Source organism: Nicotiana tomentosiformis, chromosome 1, assembly GCF_000390325.3.
Source record: "Nicotiana tomentosiformis chromosome 1, ASM39032v3, whole genome shotgun sequence".
NCBI lineage: Eukaryota > Viridiplantae > Streptophyta > Magnoliopsida > Solanales > Solanaceae > Nicotiana > Nicotiana tomentosiformis.
The window spans coordinates 12,255,309-12,277,387 of record NC_090812.1 but is presented as its reverse complement, the minus strand read 5'-3'; the positions used below and the strand labels follow the sequence as shown (position 1 = coordinate 12,277,387).

The 22,079-nt window shown below is 34.9% G+C and overlaps 2 protein-coding genes across 2 annotated transcripts; both read right to left on the bottom strand.

Moving 5' to 3' along the window:
* Positions 1 to 228: 228 nt before the first annotated feature.
* On the bottom strand, positions 229 to 1,502 carry LOC138900495 (uncharacterized). The gene is made up of 2 exons (XM_070187365.1): positions 833 to 1,502; positions 229 to 713 (listed from the first exon to the last, which is right to left on the bottom strand). The coding sequence occupies exons 1-2, from the start codon at positions 1,500 to 1,502 to the stop codon at positions 229 to 231; spliced, it is 1,155 nt and encodes a 384-aa protein (XP_070043466.1).
* Positions 1,503 to 7,720: 6,218 nt separating this feature from the next.
* On the bottom strand, positions 7,721 to 19,442 carry LOC104085028 (T-complex protein 1 subunit alpha). Its single transcript, XM_009588992.4, has 17 exons — positions 19,186 to 19,442; positions 19,017 to 19,081; positions 17,497 to 17,586; positions 17,318 to 17,404; positions 17,152 to 17,211; positions 16,997 to 17,047; positions 14,892 to 14,987; positions 13,948 to 14,013; positions 13,528 to 13,745; positions 12,886 to 12,982; positions 12,182 to 12,268; positions 11,140 to 11,274; positions 10,836 to 10,940; positions 10,185 to 10,313; positions 9,988 to 10,091; positions 8,159 to 8,249; positions 7,721 to 8,083 (listed from the first exon to the last, which is right to left on the bottom strand). Exons 1-17 carry the CDS (start codon positions 19,256 to 19,258, stop codon positions 8,000 to 8,002), a joined length of 1,638 nt encoding a protein of 545 aa, XP_009587287.1. The 5' UTR covers positions 19,259 to 19,442; the 3' UTR covers positions 7,721 to 7,999.
* Between the last annotated feature and the right edge of the window lie 2,637 nt (positions 19,443 to 22,079).

The following is a 22,079-nucleotide window of genomic DNA, read 5'->3' as shown; positions in this document are numbered from 1 at the left end:
AAAACATATTCTACATGATTTTGGTTGTGAATCCTAATTAGACATAAATTAAATAAACTAGTAAATATCAAATCCTAGACGACGTAGGAATACTAATTAATCTTGGTTTAATTTTCAACAGCCTCCCTTAAACTAAGATATTCAAATTTGAGCATGCCATGAGTAACATCAAGCCTTGTAGAAGTCAAGTACCTTAGACTCTCTACCAATTCCCTAAAATATGTTGCATCAACAAAAGTCGCGAGTATCATCTTTAGTTAATTTCAATTTCTCTTCAATATTGGTCATATATGATTTGGCTTTAACCATGGTAAATCCCTTCAAAATATCATCAACATATTTTTTCTTTACTTTGAAACCATCTACTTCTCCAACTGCTTTGTGGGTAGTCTTGTACACCCAATCAACTCCAATTAGCAATTTTATAGGTTGTAGAATAATATCGTTAACGAACAGTTTGTCATGCTCCTTGAGACATGCAATTTCGAACAATGGCACGAAATTGATTGCATCTTCAATATCTATTGTCATGCGTTGTTGTGGTTTTGGATCCCACGCTATTTTTGCCTCAAACTTGGGTGGATCATTAAAAATTTTCTCTTGATGAACCATCTTGCTTCTTTCATTACTCGGTTCATCTTCAATACCATCAAACAAATTTTCTTGTGAAATACCAACCTCTTTTGGACTGGCATCCCTTGCAACTAAATCATCTTTTTGAAAGTTTTTAAATCATCTTCAATTCCATGAATTTTTGAAAGATCAATTTAAATATTATTTAACTTTCCTTTGCATTCAATATAATCTCTATAATAACAAAAATTACATGTACATTCTCTTATTTTCTCCTCTATTTCTGAATTTTGGCCTTCTTGATTTATTTTTGCCAGATCTAGTGCGTCTTCTTTTTCTTTTCGTTGATCATCCTTTTCTTGCGATGCCTCCTCCAATGTTTCATCTTTTTGTTGATTCATTGATATCTCGTATGTCACCAATTCATCTTTTAAATCATCAAGTCTGAGCATGCTAAGATCTTTGGTAGTCTTAAAAATAACTTTCTTGTTGTGAAACTTTAAACTTAGAGACTGCAATATTTTTTCAACAACTTTAACTTCTTCCAATACTTCTTCATTGGTCCTTAGACCATTGACTATTTCTTTAATTCTTGTAAAGGATTCTTTGATAGACTCTATTGGTCTCATACGAGTAAACTCAAATTGATTCCTAAACTCTTGCAGTTTCTCCTTCTTTATTTCAGCAACTTTTCGATATGACTTCACCAAGATTGTCCAAGCCTCCTTTGATGACCTTGCATGCAAATATTTTATAGATACATACAATTCAACCTTGATAGCGAGATAATAGCATGCCTTATAATCTAAATATCTCTTCTTCTTCAATTTCGTAGCTATATCACCAGTCAATGTTATACCTTCCGGGGGTTTCTCAAATCTTTCATCAATAGTGGACCATAATCCAATAGCCTTAAAAAAATTCTTCATCTATTGATACCAAGTTTCGAAATTACTTTTGCCATCAAATACAAAAAATGGGACAATTTGAAGGATTGAAATACCCCAAGAATAATTTAGGCACAAGCAAAAAATTTAACAAAGACTATACAGAAGAAATTTATTAAACTAGGGAGAGAACGTGGTATGAGACTTTTTCATCACTCATAAACTCTTGAATCTCTCTACATCATAGTTACCTCTCTACAATAGAAAATATTTAGTAGCACCCCTATTTATAATACTACAAAACCATATTTAACTAGAATCTAGAAAACATATTCCTACATGATTTTGGTTGTGAATCCTAATTAGACATAAATTAAGTAAACCAATAAATATCAAATCCTAGACGACAGAAAAATATTAATTAATCTTGGTTTAATTTCCAATTATACATACATTGCACTAGGGTAAACTCTCCGAATTTTAAAGCAATTACTAGTACATGTTTCCTTAGACTAGGGTAGGTAACTACTTGAACCAAATGATAGAGAACTAGTTGTTTACAATAAGTTAAACTTGGCTAGGTCACTGCTACTACTATAGATGAAGGCTCCTAGCGGACTCTCCATATTTCCCAGATTGAACTAATTTATTACTCTTTCCGTCATAAAAAAAATCACTTTGTTATTATTTTAAAAAAGTTAAATAGTTTTTCTTTGACTGAAATTTAATACTTTTATCTATATCTATACTATATTAAAAGCACGAAAGTCCTTAGCGAATATCGTTCGCCTTTTTTATCCTTTAAAAATAGATTTTTCATTAGACAAAATTGTAATTTAGTTATTATCCTAATATATAGGACTTTAAATTTTATTAAATTTTTTATTATTAAATCTTTCCTTATTTGAATTATATAAGATGTCCTAATATTAAGGACTTTAAAGTAGAAATTATTTGGGAAAATAGAAGTAATTTTACGTTTCTTTTCCTTGTATATCCGACGGCAATTTCAATGGAAATATATTTCACATTCATTCTTCTTATATTGGGGAACTTATAATTGTAATAAGATATACTACTAAAAGTAAGAGATTTGGTACCTAACTAAATATATATATTAATTATTAAATATAATTTTTAAATATTACACAAATTGACAAAGAGAATAATATATTGTTCGAATAGGAAAAAAGATCGAAAATCATTTGTATCTTCTATCATTTGCACGTACCTATATCAATAATTTTTTTTTTTAAATAACGTAAATATTATTAAATGATGTGTTTGAGTTATTGAATAAATATTAAAAATTATAAATTCCTAAAAATAACGAATGTTAATCTCATTAAGCTAGTAGCTCTGTCAATAATTTTAAAAATATTTATATAATTTTAAAAATTATATATTTATTGATATAGGTACATGCGCAAAGCGCGTATCCTAAGACTAGTATATTATAAATAACAGAACTTATAAGAGTAATACTTTTATATAGTTCTCAAATACGTAAACTTTATTCTAAAACTAAGGAATTAAGACCTGAATTAATATCAACACAACGATTCCCCTATTTCAGACTTCGTCATTCTTTTTGGAGGAGGGGGCATCTCTTTTAGGAAGGCAAATAATATTACACTAGGAGCTAGCGAAAAATATTTATACTAATATTTACATCAAGCAAATAAATACAATACATGATACATGTATTGTATATGAACTCGCATGGTTAAGTGATATATACTCTTATTTTAATTTGTAATTTTTAGGAGTAATTAAATCGTTGTGGGTTGAGTGGGGGCTTATATGCCGACAGTTGGCTCCAGCTAGCTGGTTCTGACTTTACAGTTTACACTGTTCCAGACCAGACAGTGAGTCAACGAAATTAATGATAAGTTGGAGATAAATCTTTTTAGTATAATACTATTACTATACTCTCTCTTTCTCTAACAAAGTAGTAGGCCGATTAGAAGTGAAACAAAGAAACTGCTTAGATATAACTGCAGGTGGTACTGAAATATAGGGGAAGATAAAGTATACGGTCCGTACCTAAAGAGGGAGGAAAGTCTCTCCTTTGTAGAGTTTGTTTTGTTACTAGACTAGACCAACAAAATGAAAAAGAAAAAGAATAGAAAAGAGATAGCTAAAGCTTCTTTTAGATTTCTGTGGACGTTCTCTTTTGTTACCTTACCCTCTAACTCCCTCCATTGCCAGAGGTATCATCGATCATCAACACTAATTAAACCACAACCAAATATAATTTTACTAGTGGGGTTTAGAGAGGGTAGTATATATGCAGACCTTACTCTTACCCTGGGGTAGAGAGGCTGTTTCCGATATACCTTCGGCTCCCTCCCTCCAAAAACTCCTCACCTTACTCTTAGGATGACTCGAACTTACAACCTCTTGATTAGAAGTGGAGGATGCTTATCACTAGAGCAACTCAATCTTGTCATCAACACTAATTAAGTGCTGATGAAATCCTCTTGTTCAGTATTAAAAATAAACAAACTTCTCGTTTTTTCCTTAAATATATGACGTTTTTCATTTTGGAGGATGAATTAGATTTGTTTTTATAAGGCTGATCGAACAAAAGATTTTCTCAGCTATAATATTAGTAAAGTTCTTAATTTAATAATATATTTTTGAATTCGGCATAATCCAATACTTTCAAAGTCAAACTTCTTTATTTGTAAGTGCCGAAAACAAACGAACATAGATAGATAAATTAAATATATATTTTAGAATTCACTTTCAAAATCTACTATATCTAATCTTTTTACTACGTACTACTATTTATTACGTGTGCTTAAAGAGAAAATACTACTCCCAATAAGTGGAGAAAGATATATAGTATAGCAAGAATGGAATAGGGGGAAAGAGGTGTCAGTAACATATTGGGAAAGAGATGACTGATGAGACAGTACTGAAGCACGTGACATGCACGACTTAAAGGATACAACAATTATTTTTCTTTTCTTTTGGGGAAAGGATTTTGGGGGATGTGCTGATCCCTAAGCAAAAATGCTCGGCACGTGCAACCCCCATGTGCATCCTTTTCTTTTTAATTTTAAATTTAAATTTAAATAGCCGAATTCTTAAATCACATATTGCGACTTTGGATACTCTATAATATTCCGTCCTTGAAGGGCGGATTCTGCATTCTACATTTTCTTTGTAAAAAAAAGAAATTAGTATTAAAATATTAATTGTCCTCAATCCGCGCCTCCACTACCTAATCTGTGTTACCAAGTAAATGAGTTCAATACTACTCTCCTTACTAACTTAAAATTTAAAATTTTATTATTAATAAATGTTAAGAAAGTAAAAGAAGTACTACAATTGTTTCTGTAATTGCTATAATTGCTTGCTTGTGAATTATTCAGTAACCGAATACTTCGTAGCAAGCATCTGTATTCAATAATTCAGCGCCCATATTATGTGTTCGAGGTGCTAGATTTTCTGAAATTCAAGCAGAATTTTCTATTACTTTCATTCTCCTATAATAAACTTTAATCTTCAAAAAAAAAAAATGTTCACTGAATAGTGTTGTCATTGTAATTTGTAAAATCATTTTTCTCGGTACAAAGTTACAGAGCAACAATTAGAAACTACAACCCTTTGTCTGTCTTTTATCATTCATAATAGGAACTACAACATATTAGTTCGAATATCAAAGATTTCATGCTCACTTTCCCTACTTTTGTTTGACTATATGATGAGAAAAATATAATAATTTAAGTTGGTGTTTTAGTGAAGCTCGTTGTAAAAAGTAATTACAACTAATACTATTTAACTAGTATGGTTTAATTGTTTGTGAAAAAACGAGAATTAACATGTTATAATATGTTAAACTAGAGTGAAATATTAAGTGGTGTTTTGGTGCAGCTCATTGTAAAAAGTAATTACAAATAACTCTTTTTGATTGGTATGGTTTAATTGTATGAGAAAAATAGGAATTAACATGTTATAATATGTCAAACTATAGTGAAATATAAAAAAATTTATACTGTCAATATACATTAAGTTAAATCCATTCGTAAAACTTTTTTTGGTCTTTTCTCTGACACTTTAAGATACAAGTGGGTAAAACAGTACCACGGTATATTTTTAGGCATCACAGTTTTATTCTTCTCGATAGACTATAATGTTCGCAACATTTGATGTCATTATACTATAAAGAACAACTGAATCAGTGTTCAATTCAGGTCAGGATTTGGTTAAATTAAATAAAACTGTAAGGGTTCGGTTAAATAAAATAAAACTGCCTCCCTTACACAGTTCCTTTCAGATAATTAAAGTGCTAGGAATATGAGACATAGATGTACATACATTGCTTCCCTCCTATTCTTACTGAACAAAATAATCGAAGTTATAGATCCTTTCCCTTCTTCTATCCTCCCGGTGATTGAGCCAGGATTTTCACAAAGGAATATCAAAATATAAAAAATTAAACACACAAAGCCAATGGAATTTAACATATAATATAGATGCATAAAATAAAAAAATTTACCTAACAATACAATGTAATTTCCCGATGAAAGGTGTTAGTTGACTGACACCCCTTGATTAAACATGGCTCCGCGCACGGATACTCCACCACAGAGCATAATGTCTAACAACGCATACGCTTATAAAGAATTTTTATATTATTGGTATATTTTAACAAGTAACAAATCTCATTTTTCAGGTAATTACTAATTTTACATAAAAAAAAATGTCATTTGTGCTCAAGTATGAGCAGAGAACACACACACAAATACCATGCGAGAGACCATACGTTAATAAGGCAGGCAAATTCACGTGTGCCCATATGGAGAAGTCATTATTTTCTGAGTTTCAAGTTGACCTTCTACTATTTAGCAAGTGCTCTAATACATAAAACAATGGCCTCTGCACAAACTTCCTCTCGTATAGAAACAAGAAAAGAAAACGAAGTGCCTATCCTTTTCTTTTTCTATTTATACAGATGGAATTGCAAGCAACACAAAGGTCAAACGAGCTTAGTTTCTCTCAACTTGACAACGAAGATTTACAGAAAGAGCAATTTTTTTCAAGAGTACTTTATCTTTGCTTTAAAGTAGAGGGCTTCAGTTTACAGCAGTAACTACCAGAGGATCCCTCCAACTCTAAGTACGCATCAATTTTACTGCAGAATAGATAGAAATAGAAAAGAAAAAAACTGCAATAGAAATATCTCTGGATAATTTAAACTAATACGTCGAGGATCGATCTCAAAAGAGTCATGGAGAACAGAATCCACAATATAACAAAAGAGGGTTCAGCTTCTTCTTATTAAGCAGCATAATACAAGAAGTTCAATTGTTTCCCTCTTATCTGATTTATTAGTGGTATTAATAATCAACGATTAACTATTTTCCTAGCTTAATTTGTAATGGTGTACAGATTTTGAAAAGAAAAAAAAAACATGTCGTATGTGTACAGAGGGTAATAAATCATCCCATGGTTCTCCATAAAATATATGAAAAAGGAAAAGAAATTTAGCGCATGATTCAAATATAACCAGTACATGATCTTCAATATACTGCAGAAAAATACTAAAGGCAAAATGCATAACCACTGGCTATGTAGAGAAGTAAAACACATGATACAGAGAAAAACTCATCGACAACAACGGATGTTGCTTCTTTTTTCCTGATAACTTAGTTACTATCCTATGTTAATTATGTTACCCACACAGTTTTTATTCCTTTTTTCAACTATCCAAATTCAGAAGGAATGTGCGCTTATCATTTTTATGTTCAAAGGGTACTCATAAAAAAATAGAGACAGTTCATACCAAGCTTGATAAGAAAGAAAAGATGAATTGCAACCGCAGAATTGAGAAGTAGCATTTCACAAAATGAAATTCAACTGTGCCATTATAATGAACCCAAATATTGAACCAGTCAAGTGCTTCAAGTGTCTACCTTCAACTTCAAGAATGGCAAGAGAAAATATTCACCTCCACTACACCCCCCACCCCCCCCAAAAAAAGGAACATCATTCCCTAGTTGCACAGGTCCAATAGCTATCGCGGCTGCCGTTATTCTTGTTTTACAAATTCAATTTTAGGACTTCCACAGTTTATCCTTCCGTCGTGATGGTGTTTGCAATTTGTAGGGACATAATATTATCTTTGGCATCAATAACATTCGGCACACTAAATATAAATGACATTCTGTATAGTTCTTTAGTCAAAGTACCATGTGAAATTGGTTGCATATTATATGATAATCTAAACACCACAAGGATAGACCAGCTAAAAACAAAACTTCCACTTCACCGATTCAGTATTCTAAAAAGAATTTTTACTTTAAATTTTCCTACACAGTGTTAACAAGGCTCTTTCATATTAAACTCACAACAAAGTACAAGATTAAGGAATGATTTCACGGGATAAAGGAAAAACCCATTCTGAATCGACAAAAGCTGGTGGGATCAATTCTCAAAACGGCAATGCAAAATGCAACATATCTATTGTAAGTCCAAACCAATCGTATTAGCTCCATTAGCACAAGTCCAGATCTATATGCTGCTGCCTAATCATCGTTCTGGCTCTCATCTTTGACAAGCCTTATCATGTCATCGATTCTCAGAATAGTAATAGCTGCTTCCGTAGCAAACTGGTACGAAATTACATAGTATTAGAAAGGACATAACCTAAAACTCAGAAGATCAGCATTCTAGTGCAGATTTACCTGTATTATTTTTACTTTGCTCATTGCAGGCTCAATCACTCCAGCTTCCAAGTTATTTCGCACAGTGCCCTTTGCTAGATCCAGTCCCATGCTGTATAAAGCAACAAAACCAGATTATAAAAGCTCGTGGGAAGGATTGGCAGATACATCAATTAATAGCATTCATTAGATTCAGCACCGTTCAACATCCATCTAAAAGAGAAGCACGATCTGTAGACCCCAAACAAAGTTATAAAAAGCAAAAGGCATAAGAGAGACATTTTCATTCTGGTGAAGTGACGGATAAATACCTCAAGAATAAGCTGAAGCTTTTAAGATCCCTTTTATTAATGCCAGTTTAAACTTTTTGGGACACTAATCCAGAAGCTTTAGATTGGTGCAAACTCTAGATAGCACAAAAATTTTGGGGCTAATAGTTGGCTCACAACTATAAGCTGGTTAGTACAGAAACATGGCCAACCCATTAGTACCTTACCCTATGATCAGCTAAAAATTCTCTTTCACTCTGTCCATAGACCTAGAGAAACTGAAGATGCTTGTGGGGGCTGAGTAAATTCATGAAAGAGATGGCAGGACCACCCAACCAGAGAAGTTGAAGATTGGTCTCTCAAAGGTTCTTACTCCTTTACCAAAATCAAGAAGATTTATGCACTTACTCCCCAAGCGACAAAAGCATAGGGCTTGATCAAGGGCCATGCACGCTTCACCAGATTGAAGCGCAAAATCTATCAATAATTAAAAAATTACCATATATATATATATATGGTGCACTTAAAATTTTACTAATTTCAGTCTCTGGACAGTTCCAATCCAACACTCAAATTAAGCATCATTAAAATGTAATTTCAAACAGCAATAACATCACTTCAATCTTAAAATTGATTTCAACTTTGAATTAATCAACCATAAAGAATTAATTGCATAATTCAATTCCAAATTTAATTGCTTTAGTAACTGTACTAGGAGAGTAAAACAGATAAGCAAATAAAAAATTTAAATCACAAAGCAGAAGATAATGCGTACACTATTAGAAGAAAGAGCCATTACTTACAGAAAAAGAAGATGAAAGAAGTTAAACCAAAAAAAGCAGCAGCAGGAAATAGAAGCAGTCGAAGACCAGTGGTTACAAACTTAAGAATAAGAAAGTGACGACCCCCCCAAAAAAACCAAAGTGTACATGACATTAATATGACAAGTGGCCTTATTTGTTTCCTTTTTTCGTCGTCTTGTTTTTCATCTACTAATAAAAAATTCAAAGAATGAACAACTTCCCAATCCCCTTGCACCTTCTGTCTAAGGAACACACAGTTATGTGCTTCTCCAATATGCCCCCGCTTTACATCGCTCCTTTGCTTCCCAAAAGATCAACAACCTCTAAAGCACGTGCTTCTCCAACACACCTTCGTTTTGCATCACTACATCGCTGTAATAAGCGATAAAGCAATGGCTTCAACAACACTGCTGAAACCAACAACACACTCTTCTTTAGTTTCCTGTTCTTTCAGCAATTTTCTCTATCTGATCTAAAGGTCCTCAACACATGCATAATGCAGCCAAAGGCACGCCTTGTGGGGTAAAGAATACACCTCATAGAAGCTGTGCCTCTTCCGAATCTACTCGAGGCAATCATCCATCCGTTCGCTCAAGGAACTCCTCGCGAATGTTAAGAATTGTGACACAAGGATCTCCAAACAAACCCAACAACCAGATTCTTATGAAACTAAAAACTTGAAATCCTAGTAACATGAAAAGCATACTTGAAAAGTAGTGCATCAACTTGTTGAAGCCTTGACCAAACGACACAAAGATATACAGATTCCAAAGATTACCTTGATAGATGCTTCTTATCAGCTTTGGTTTGTGCAAGGTAGTGACATGAACGTAGCTTAGATACCAAGTCGCTGGAATCTTTTGCAGCATTATTTGCAAGAACCTGCACCAGAAGAAATTCACCAAATCTTGATCATAGAACATACAAGTGGTACAAGGGCATCGGCCATTTTTGTTATATACAACTAGCAAGGACCTTTGGTATGACAAGTAAGGATTCAGCAAATTGTGCAATAGCCAGCTGCTCCCTTGACCCAAGAGTAGTAGCTAGGTACTCCAAGTAGACACATAAAGCAGCCTCAACAGCCCCACCACCAGCAACAACCTGTTTTACCAGTTACCAACTGATCAGGCATTTATATTTCCACATAATTTCACTACTTCTTTCTACAGCAAAGAGAAAATGAAGATTATGGTAGTAAATTTACTCCATGGCCAAGTCAAATTATTGTGCTGGAAGATATCCACAAGCAACGTACAGCAACTAGCAGTAAAAAATCAGAATGCACAGTTCTCCTTATCAAAGTATAAGGCCATTGAAGTACCATAGACTGTTAAACTATTTTTAAAATATGGAGTTACACCCCTAATCACTACCATGTAACGACACTAGTACATTAGTTCATCAAACAAGTTAAAATGATTATCCTTTCTTTTGGATAAGGAAGTTAAACTGATAATCTACACCTATTCTAGTTCTAAACATAGTATAACAAGTATAAGAGAATAAGCTTCCCTACAGCAAGCTTATAAATTTCAACACGCCTCGCATAACCTGTTATCTGTACAATTTGGATCAATGTAAACACTGACAACTGCATTCAGAAAAGTGGATGCAAGAACTTACAGTTGTTGACTCAAGTGTTCTCTTCACAATGCATAAAGCATCATGGAGGGCCCTCTCCATCTCATCAAGCATAAAGTCATTTGCACCTCTAAGTATTAATGAAACCTGATAAAGCAGCAGGTCAATCCATATTCATAACCTTTGAGTTTCAACACAAACTTCATTTTGGAAAGAAAAGATACATCAGAAGAGCCACAATAAGAGTCACAAGAAAAACTGCAAGAATAGCCTCAAACTATTGTGCAGTTTCAAACAGGTAATCAGAACATCTAAAATAAACTCAAAATTCAGTGCAACTACTTACCGAACTTGAGTTTTTGGTTCCTTTTACCATAATCACATCATCATCAGCAATCCGCTCCTCCACTACCTCCTCAGCATGTCCAAGAAGTGATGGTTCAAAAGTTTCTTCTCCTTCCATATCCGCAAATGTTGAGACCTGTATAGCAGCAATATATGAGCACCATGCCATGTTCACAGATATGATTATGGTAATTACCAGTAATTGTTGTTGTTACATGCACAAAATCATCGCCACTATCCTACTCATAGTATTGCTTCTCTTTAGTTCCGCAACCCCCTACTGGGGGGCCAGCAGCTATTTGAAGTGAAGACAGCTTATCATATACTGCTTTCATAAGGTAAGAGATTTGATGTCCTCCCAATGGGAATACAGTTACTCCAAATATTGTAAACCAAGTAAGAACTCACTGAAAGCAGGTTATATTCATTCTTCTTGATCCTAACTCCATTCAATTAGAAATCTCTAACCTTTTTGTCCTTCATATGATACTCCACTTGCTCATCTTAATTATCAACGCTATAATAGAATTCCATAAAGCAAGTCTATCTCAGATTACAGGGTCTTTTTTTTTTTTTTTGTGTGTGTGTGTGTGTGTTGGGGGGGGGGGGGGGGGGGGCTCTACCTATGCTTATGATATCCTGCTCTAAATGTTTCTCAGCACTTTCTTGGAGCTATGTTGATAGTATATTACCGTTCCAAAAAAAGAGTGTATTGCGGATTACAAGATAGCACTGTCTGCACAAGTTTAATCTTTTTCGACATGACCATGAAAAAGTGCATGCTAACACTAGGTATCACCAAATAATTAGAACAGTTTTTTCCAGTCTGATTTTAGTACAACCTTAACTTCGTAGAAGGATTAAGAATACTTGTAACAGCAATAAGAGGCGGGGTGTAATTTTCCAAACTAACAACTGAGGTTGCTCCAGTTGGAAGAGCACTCCACGTCAAACCAAGAGGTTGGGAGTTTGAAACACTAAGAGAGCAAAGCAGGAAACAGCCAATAAAAGCAAAAATTCCCAGATCAGTCTAGTGAACATACCACAGTTGCGCCGGTTGCCTTGGCAACATGGCGCAAATCCTCTTTGCGTACACGTCTAACTGCAATGGCACCAGCTTCCACAAAGTACTGAAACAGAAAAACATGAAATTAGACCTAACTGCACCAGCTTCCGCAATCACACTTTTTTCCAGATCAGACGCTTCTGCAATCATACTTTAGACAGAAGTACCAAGAAACCAAAAGAAGTAGCCAAGATGGAATTTGTTCTGCAGAGATAAGTTATTGCCAAGTAAAGGCCGGATATAGATGTTGCTAGCTAAACAACATTTCAAAAAAAAATGCTGCCATGACCGCCACATATACATCCACAACAAGAGCCAAATATTTTTTACTATTTTAGTTTTTTTAGAAGGTAACTAAGTTAATAAAGAAAGAGCTAAAAAAAATATCTGCACCAAAAGAGCTAATTGTTTGCAAGGATACTGACATCACAGCAAAAGCCACCAGTGATTCGACATTTCAATGCAGCTAAGTCGTTTGCAAGATACTGGCTCAATGAGGGTGCTAGTTATCAAGAACGTGCCAGGAAAGATAAAGAGAACCACTAGACCTTTGTTACCCTTTCAAAGAAAGCTCAAGTATGAGCTCAGAGGTACCTAAGACGAACTAATTCTCAACAGAGTATAGAGCATTTGAAGGAGACATCAAACCATGAAAAGAAACAACTAAATTTAACAACTTGCCTTCAGTGCCATGTCATCAATCCCTTTTGAAGTCAGGACCACATTGGCTCCCGCACTCAAAAGTTTCTGAATCCGTTCTTTTGTCATGTCAGCTTCTCTGTAAACATAAATCTACATTAGGGCTGAATTACAACATGCTGCTGTGGTTTAACCAATATGCTGTAAATCATAGCTACAGAATGGCATGGGTTATCCCAGGTAATATCAAGGAGATACCATTGTGCAATCATTAAAGACAAGACGGTTATGTCAAAAACAGCACATTTCCTCTTCTAAATAGCATGCATCTTTGCCTTCATCTCTCGTTCGGTACCAGCAATAAGATACACAATGTACTATGTGGTAGGGAGTAAGATACCAAACATTTAAACTGTCACACATGTTGGAAATTCACATATAAATGTAGCAAATATTCTAAAACTCAAGGCCCACGGTAACATTTCCAAATATAATTTTCCAGCACCCACAAGTAGAGTGAGAATTACTAATTTGGAAATATCATGGCCATATGAATCAAATATTAGCTTGCTTACTTGCTATTCTTTGGCTTCAGTTATGAGAAGTTGACAAGTACAAAGATGCATTGATGCTAACACATTGGTAGCAACAGAATAGACTGAATGGCCCCATTAGAACAATCACCTTTGGCGAATCCTTTCAAGCTCTCGAGGATCAGTTACCAATACTTGAACGCCCATCTGCATTTTTGTCTTTTGAAGATTGAAATCAAGACAAGCAATCCGTGCAGGCGAAACTCTCAGTGGCATTCCTTGGGCAGCACGGCCAGTATTCAGAGCATAACCCTTCAATAGATAGCTATCTTTTGCACTTTTCCCGTGTGCTTTAAGTAAATTAATACCCTGGATAGAAATAAAGTTTGATTTACATTAGTTCTAGGTCTAGATGTCAAAATAGGGGAATCTAAAGAATCAAACTGCACATAATTAGTTTACCAGACCATAGTTGTTCTAATGTGCTTCCAGATTCAAAAAGATACAGAGAAGACCCTCCCAATAAAATTCCTTTAGTATCAGAAGAAGTTTTCTTGAACGAACAACTCACCTTGATAGGATATTTAATTTCACCCCTCGCATTAGTCATCTTGACTGCCTGTACTGCTTCAACAACCTACAAATACACCAACGGCTAAGGCATTATGGCATGTGGGAATGACGTCTCACAAAAAATATAGATACAAAAGACTGTTTGACAGTAAAACGCATTTGGTTATATAATTTAGTTGCACATATATGATAAAGCAGGAATAGCAACCAAAAAGATCTTCACATGCTGACTTTACATATGTATGAGAAATTAAGCAGGGAGCAAGCATACAAGTGCTAAGCAAGTATAGTTGTGGTCCTATTAGCCAACAACAACAGAATCGTTATTTTTAAAATTTTAAAAAGAAGCTTTTTTCCAATAATTATGTTCTTAATCATGCAAGCTCAAACAGGACAAGAAATTAATTTTCCCTCAGTGTTCCTCTCTTTTCCCATCAAAACCATACAAATTGTCTGTAAGCAAAGTATGAGAATGTTATTAACCAGAAAGCATACATATCATGAGTCAGGAATTAATTGCCTAAAGGCAACAACATCAAAGAGACAATAACCCAAGGTCAGACGAAAGCAGGTAATAAAACCAAACTATTACATAACACATCCATGAGTTTTTATGTTCTGCAAATGGAGATCGCAGACAAGGTTTCAGATTAAACAGGTTCACAAAAGTCATCAGTTGTATTTAGCCATATGGGAGAGGGCAGGGCTAGAGAATTTTCCTGTTAGCACAAAACGATAATATTACCAAGAATAGTCCAGACTAAGTCAATAGAAGATTAAGTTTCTTAGGTTGTTTGATGAAATCTACAGTTATATACTGACAATGCTGGATGCAACATTAATTAAATTGATTTGAATAATCAAAAAACTTATCCTTTGGTTTTTTCATGAATGGGCACAGTTGATTTAATCAAGATAACCCAATTGCAATGACCACCATACCATATTAGCAAAGAAGTCACTATCAGCTGCTATCAACTTTGATGACATGCTTGTCTTGGCACAGTTTACAAGAGAATCTTTTCCAAGTTTATCAACCTGAAAAACAGTAGACGGACTGGTTAGGATCATCAACTGCATAAACATAGTTGTCAAAGGTGAAAATGTTGATATGCACCAAGGTCTGCTAGGGTTTGAAGCAAAAAGCGCACTTAATACATTAGTTTTTTTATCAATGAAAGGCTTTAATAAAGAATAAAAATAAACATATATATGAAACAATATTTATAGATGACATAGTTTTGATTGATGAGTCGCGAGCCGGTGTTAACGAAAGGCTGGAGGTTTGGAGACAGGCTCTTGAGGGAAGTGGGCGTGGATGTGAGGCTTGATTCGCAGGCCATCCCGAGAAGAGGCAGCTTCAAGTACCTTGGTTCGGTTATCCAGGGGGGAGGGGAGATCGACGAGGATGTCACACACCGTATTGGGGTAGGATGGATGAAATGGAGGTTAGCATCTGGAGTCTTGTGTGACAAGAAAGTGCCACCGATACTCAAAGGTAAGTTCTATAAAGCGGTGGTTAGACTGGCCATGATGTATGGGGCTGAGTGTTGGCCCGTTAAGAACTCACATATCCAGAAGATGAAAGTAGCAGAAATGAGGATGTTGCGGTGGATGTGCGGACACACTAGGATAGATAAGATTAGGAATGATGATAATCGGGAGAAGGTGCACGTGGCTCCCATTGATGACAAGATGCGGGAAGCGACGCTTAGATGGTTCGGACATGTTCAGAGGAGAAGTCCAGATGCTCCGGTACGTAGGTGTGAGCGGCTGGTTGTGGAGGGCACGAGAGGAGGTAGAGGGCGACCTAAAAAGTATTGGGGAGAGATGATCAGGCAGGATATGGCGAGGCTCCAAATTTCCGAGGACATGACACTTGATAGGAAGATGTAGAGGTCGAGTATAAGGGTTGTAGGTTAGGAGGTAGTTGAGTCGTGCCTTACTTCGTACCATTGTGGGACTAGCCATGTAGGGTTTTTGTCTAAGATAGCTAGTGGCAATGTTGTGTCTTACTATTTCGTTTTTCAGTACAGGTCCTATTTACTAGCTATCGCTTTTGCTTTGCATCTTTCTTCTGGATTTCATGGTGTTCCTATTTTTCTTATGATTGTTGTGGTGATACTAATATTGTATCCCTTTGCTTTGCATCTTTTTTCTGGATTTCATGGCGTTCCTATTTTTCCTATGATTGTTGTGGTGATACTGATACTAATATTGTCTCCTTTTGTCCTTTTGACTTTTTTGTTTTCTTGAGCCGAGGGTCTTTCGGAAACAGCCTCCCTAGGGGTAAGGTCTGCGTACACACTACCCTCCCCAGACACCATTAGTGGGATTTTACTGGGTTGTTGTTATATGAAAAAATATTTATAGACAACGAATAACTATTAGACATAAGAATTGAAAAAAACTATAATTGATTAATATTTATGAAGTAAAAACACATAAGCCAAGTTAAACTCTAGATTTCTGGTTTAGATGTTAAGATGTAGTTATAAGTATCAGGAACTAGTTTTCTAATGCTAAAACCTAAAGATTCATTTATACCATATCCTTCACAACTTTAATATCACTTTGCCAATGATATTTTTGTCTAATGTTGTGCTCTTAACAACAGAGTCGTGGGGGATGAGCGACAAGTGCCTTAGCGCCTTGGCACTTGCACTAAAGCACCACCTAAGCAAGGCAAAACGTTCAACCTAGGGTTCACCTATATAAGGGTTAAGCAAATTGAGCCTTTAACAATAATGCAGTAGATCGAAAGCCTTGTCCATGCTTTCAACCTAATACAATATAGGATTAACTGCTTCTTACACCTTACCAATGACAAAAATCACGAGAGGCACAAAACTGCAAGTGCACCCTGTTAGTGATGAGACTCAACCTTAATATTCATAAATTTCAGAAAATGTCCTTTTCTCATAAGGTCGGCAAGGTATATTCCACATTTCAAAGATAATGCCAGCTAGATTAGCATTTAAATGAACTACTTCATAGGTGGCAGATAAATCAGCATAATACGCAGGCCAGAGACCAGGAATCATTACCTTAACAGCCAACTTTTCTTCGACATATTTGCACGCTTCCCTCATTGCTAGCTGCCAGAAATAAGTGCAATATAATTTTAGAAAGGCAATTTGCAAGAGAAAAAGATTGTCATTATTCTTTGTTAGTTGCATGTGAAATGAATGCAGATAGTTACCCTATATCCACTGATTATCGAGGTCGGGTGAATTTTGTGCCTCACCAACTCATTTGCTCCCTGCAAATATTAACACAGAGAACATCAACAGAAACTGTGAGCACTAAATACTTGAATTTGAAATACTTAGGGAAGTTCCTGCATTGCAATAGATCTGCAAGAATACCTTAAGCAACTCTGCAGCTATAATAACGACTGAGGTTGTTCCATCACCAACTTCTCGATCTTGGAGTTCAGCCAACTCAACAAGAACCTATGAGATATTGCATTACAATGGTCCATAACTTCTTTCAAAGAGTTTATACATTAAGCCTACGTGAGAAAATAGACGTTTCATGTGGTTACCTTGGCAGCTGGATGCTCAACCTCTAACATCCTCAGAATTGTGGCACCATCATTAGTAATTGTTACGTCGCCAATATCATCAACAAGCATCTGAGATTCATATCAATACCAGTGAGTCAACAATCAATTGACCATTCAAACACCAAATGTATGAAAATTTTCACTTAAAATGTTGAACTAAAAACCATTTTGTTCCTTTCTTTAATAAGACAGACCCAATTGTTCTTTACAATATCTCCAAAACCTTTCAAGCCGATGGATACGTGCATCACAAACTCTATGAGTTCTTCTAACAGACAGAAGTCAGAAATTTTGAAAGATGGTGACTGATAACAATCACTCCGGCTCCTAGATAACAGGACAAATAGAAACATGACGGGAATTAAGATAATTAATTCGATGAATTCAAATACTAATAAGTATCATCCAATCCATATTTTAAGATATTAAAAAAGTTTCTAGAGCATACACATCATGTTCAGTGTCAAATATAAAGGATTTGGTTGGTAAGTGATTGTCCAGCTCGCACCAGCCTTGCTACTTTATATTAAAATCCATCTCCAGATTACAAAACTAAGCTTACTCCTGACGTCCAAGGCAAAGATGATCACAGAGCAGATTATTCTGTCAAGAATTTATGCCACTTCACCGAAGTCTGACATGTGATAGTTTTGGTACTAAATGTTTAAGAGCATCTTTCTACATCTATTATGACTCTCATAAATCAGTGCATTAAGCTTCAGGTTTAATTCTCAACTTAATATTAGCCCACCACTTTTTACCCAAGTGCAAATGCTTATAAACCCAACATACGCTTGAACAGAGGATTTACTCATACCATACTGAACCTGCCTGACGGATTAATTGATAGATATAGGGAAAACTGCTCGCAGTATGAACAGTGCTTAGCAAATATTCTCACTTACCTTTTTGTTATTTTCCTCAAATCAATCCTATAAAGACAAACAAACTTGCTAAACGATAACAGCCACTCAAGAGGCTGGCCAGCCAGCTCAAGATAAAATGTTACGTTAAATTATATTTCTTGGCAGAATTTTACAGATACAGAGAACCTGCTTTTGCATAAACTCTTCCAAAGTGCTCGGCAGAATTATCCATAAGTGTAAATATGCTAATTAGCTCTAACTTTAGCATCTATAGATTCCCCCTGAAACACTTGCAGGGCAAAATGGAGAGTGCTAGCCATAGAGAAGACTAAACCATAAAGAAGCAAGTCAACTAAAACACAAAATGATAAATTATTTCCTCCGTCCCAAACTAGTTGGCTTGGCAGTAATAAGGCGTAATATTCTATTCCTCTACATTTGAACCAGTTTCATTCCAATACTCAATAATTTATCTTTTAAGTTAGAAATTCTTATCTAAAAACCCTAACTAGGAACATCCTCCAACCAGATATATAATTACAAAGAAGAGAGCAAGATCGTAAATTTGACAAGTAACGCAATACACCACAAGTACACAAACACACACAATAAGTGGGGAAAGGAGAAACAGACCTTATCGAGGCCAACAGGTCCAAGCGAGGATTTGACAATGTTAGCAACTGCTTGACATGCAGTCACTGAAATCTCAAAATACAACACACACAATCACTACTTAACTAGAAAACAAAACCAATAAATGTATAGAAGAAAAAAAAGGCTCCGAGATTAGACGGTACGCTACCATTTTGGGTGCGAACATCCTGACCGGACTGGCGGTCGCCGGAAATATCAAGAGTTTGTCCTTGATACGCCATTTAAGACTGAGTATGTGGCCGGAAAAGTGATGAGAATGTTGGAAATGTGAGAAGATCGAGCACGAGAAAAAACCCTAGATCGGGTTATAGAGTGAAAAGAGCGCAGATTCTCGAAGAATGCGAAAGCCTTTTTGTACTGTGGGAATGTTCAGTACAAAATGTGGAGAAGCTAAGTAGGGGGACTACTGCTCGTTCATAAGGGTTTTAGGTTTGTGCCCTTGAGAATAATGTTTGGCCCTAATGGTTCTTTTTTCTTTTTCTTTTTGAGTTTCTAAACATATAATAAAAATATAAAAATAGATATTGCCAATTTTTAAGTTTAGGTCGAAAAATATTCATTTTACAATGTGGTCAAGTTTTTCTAACTTCAATTTGAAACAGAAAATTTAATATTTGATAAACTAGTTTGAAGATATTTTTAAGTAAAATAATAATTTTCACTTATAAAATTTTATTTTTTTTAAGTTAAACTCATATCGAGCCATAACTTCAACTTCTAAATACTTTTTTTTTTACTTCAACTTTTGATACTCTTCTTTTTTCAAATTTTAACCAAATATTATCCAAATACCTACTTAAAAAACTTTTTAGAAAATAAAAAAGCAATTAACATGCTCATTTTTCTTTTTTGGGGGTCAAACATTATATTATATTAAAAACTAGTTAGTTGTCTGTTACATGTAGATGTTGTGGTGTACCGGCCACAGCCACAAACAAAGAGTAGTCTACTGCTACATTGAAAATATTGCAGTCCTTTGTCTTTCTTTCAAAAATAGTTCCTAGGATGTCGGACCATAGTATTTCATTGACAAACATCGGAGGAACTATCATGTTCCTGCCTACTTCCTTTGCTAGCTTGCCCGCCATCCTATTTGCCTCTTTGTAGACTAGATATGTAAGCCTTGTGTTGTGCACTGGCATATATGCCTATATATTGTTGTTTGTCTTTGTTATTCAGTTTTGTCATTACATATTTTGTCTATTTTTTCTGGTTATCTATATCATTTGGTTTCTATGGTTTGATTCATAATATAATTCTATATCGAACTTTCAAGTCTGCTCTTCGGCCATCTAGGCTCGAACTTACGGTCAATACAATCCATTTCAAACCTTAATCGTTTGTTAGATATACTCTAGGCAACAATCCATTTCAAAACTTAATCCTTTATTGGATAAACTGATACTCTAGACAACATTAGAACCTGGACCCGCAGATGATCGAAATAATTCAGAATTGAGTGGACTATGTGAAATTCACCAATCACTAATAATTTGTTGTTCTAACATTTCTCACAATCCATCAAGAATTTATTGTTCTACCATTTCTCAATTTGAATCTTGTATGTCTGAAGTATTATGTATATTGTTTCAATTGTACATGGGAACACGTTGTAACAAAAAGAACTAACTATTTTTTAATGTGTTAGTGCATTCAGCACGCGTCATTCTATTTTCGGGTTATGTAGGGGGGAAAAGGCTATATGGACCATCAGAGTATGCTATCTATATATGGCTTTAAAGTGTAAACAATGATAGCATACATAACAAACAGTACATTTGAAATCCATAACTATTTTGAAGGCCAACTAAAACAGTTGAATCTTATAGGGTGCCTTTGAAATCGATAACTCCTCCCAATGCCAACTTGTCTTGCAGTTCTCGTCTCTTTTGAGACTCTGTGTAGCATGAATTAATAGAGTCATGTCCATTTTTTTGCTTGTTATCCATATAATAAGGTCTACATTCAGAGTCATCTTCTCTAATTCATTCAATAGCAGAGTCATTCTAGGAACTTTTCAATCAAAGCAATTTCTCTGAAAAGCTAAGCAACAGTACCGAAAATCTGAAATAGCAGCATTCGAAGTGACCTTGTAAAGGTCAGGATGTTGAGTCATCAGAGGAACATCCGCATTAAAAATTAAAAATGAAATAATGATTAAGACGCACAACAATACCTTCTTTAGTGAACAAAACAACAACGGGAAACTCCCTTTACATAGTTTTGCTAATGGTTCGATTGCAGCTGAAGTGCCTCATCCTACGTTTATGTGTTTACTTCTCGGACGATAGCCTTTAGGTTAAGTAAGTGATGATGATAAGTAATACATAACTAAAATTCATCTAGATAAGAATATTTTATGATTTTGCAAAGATAGCAACATCCTGCATACGCATGCTAGAATACAATCATTTGTCGTAACTTATGACAGGGAATAATATTTCAATGCGCCAACAACAATGAGCAGGTTTAAGATTTCATGCAACTCAGACATGTAACTATTGTTTGTTGTACCGCAAAAATGCTTGAAGTATTTTGAAACTACATACCGAATTCACTGAAAGCAGAAGTAAAGTGGCTTCAGCAGAAGAACTAAGATGACTTGCATCACACAATTTCTCTCACACTACCTAAGCTAGATGCTGAAGTTAATCAGAAAAGGAAGATTCAAAAGAAAAAAATAAAACCCTCTTTCTTTTCACAGAACATGTACAACACTGATCAGAAACGTCTTCAACTCGTCTACCTGAACTTTCAAAATGTTCATAACCCAATTGATATAAACAGAATGATTAGTAAATAAAAAACCTCTTTACAACAGAAAATACTAAACATCCAAAGGAAAAAAATTTATGCCCTGGTAGTACTTGGCAACAACATTGAAAAAATAAAACTAAAACAATCTAGTAATTTCAAGATATGCACGAAGGGCTCTTTGAAAGGCTAATAGTGAATATGACGAATGGATTGCATCTTACAAATAAAGTAACGAAACCTGGTGACATTATATATGATAATAAGTAATCAAAAATAAAATAATTT

Bases quoted from the DNA above. Each gene is read 5' to 3' on its own strand.
- LOC104085028 (XM_009588992.4), bottom strand. From the start codon at position 19,258: ATGGCGTATCAAGGACAAACTCTTGATATTTCCGGCGACCGCCAGTCC. The intron at 11,275-12,181 runs GTATGTTCACTA...GCTGCTATACAG, and splicing joins AGGCAACCGGCGCAACTGTG to GTCTCAACATTTGCGGATAT. The intron at 10,941-11,139 runs GTAAGTAGTTGC...CTGCTTTATCAG, and splicing joins GAACCAAAAACTCAAGTTCG to GTTTCATTAATACTTAGAGG.
- LOC138900495 (XM_070187365.1), bottom strand. From the start codon at position 1,502: ATGAAGAATTTTTTTAAGGCTATTGGATTATGGTCCACTATTGATGAA. The intron at 714-832 runs GTACATGTAATT...ACTTTCAAAAAG, and splicing joins AGAGGAGAAAATAAGAGAAT to ATGATTTAGTTGCAAGGGAT.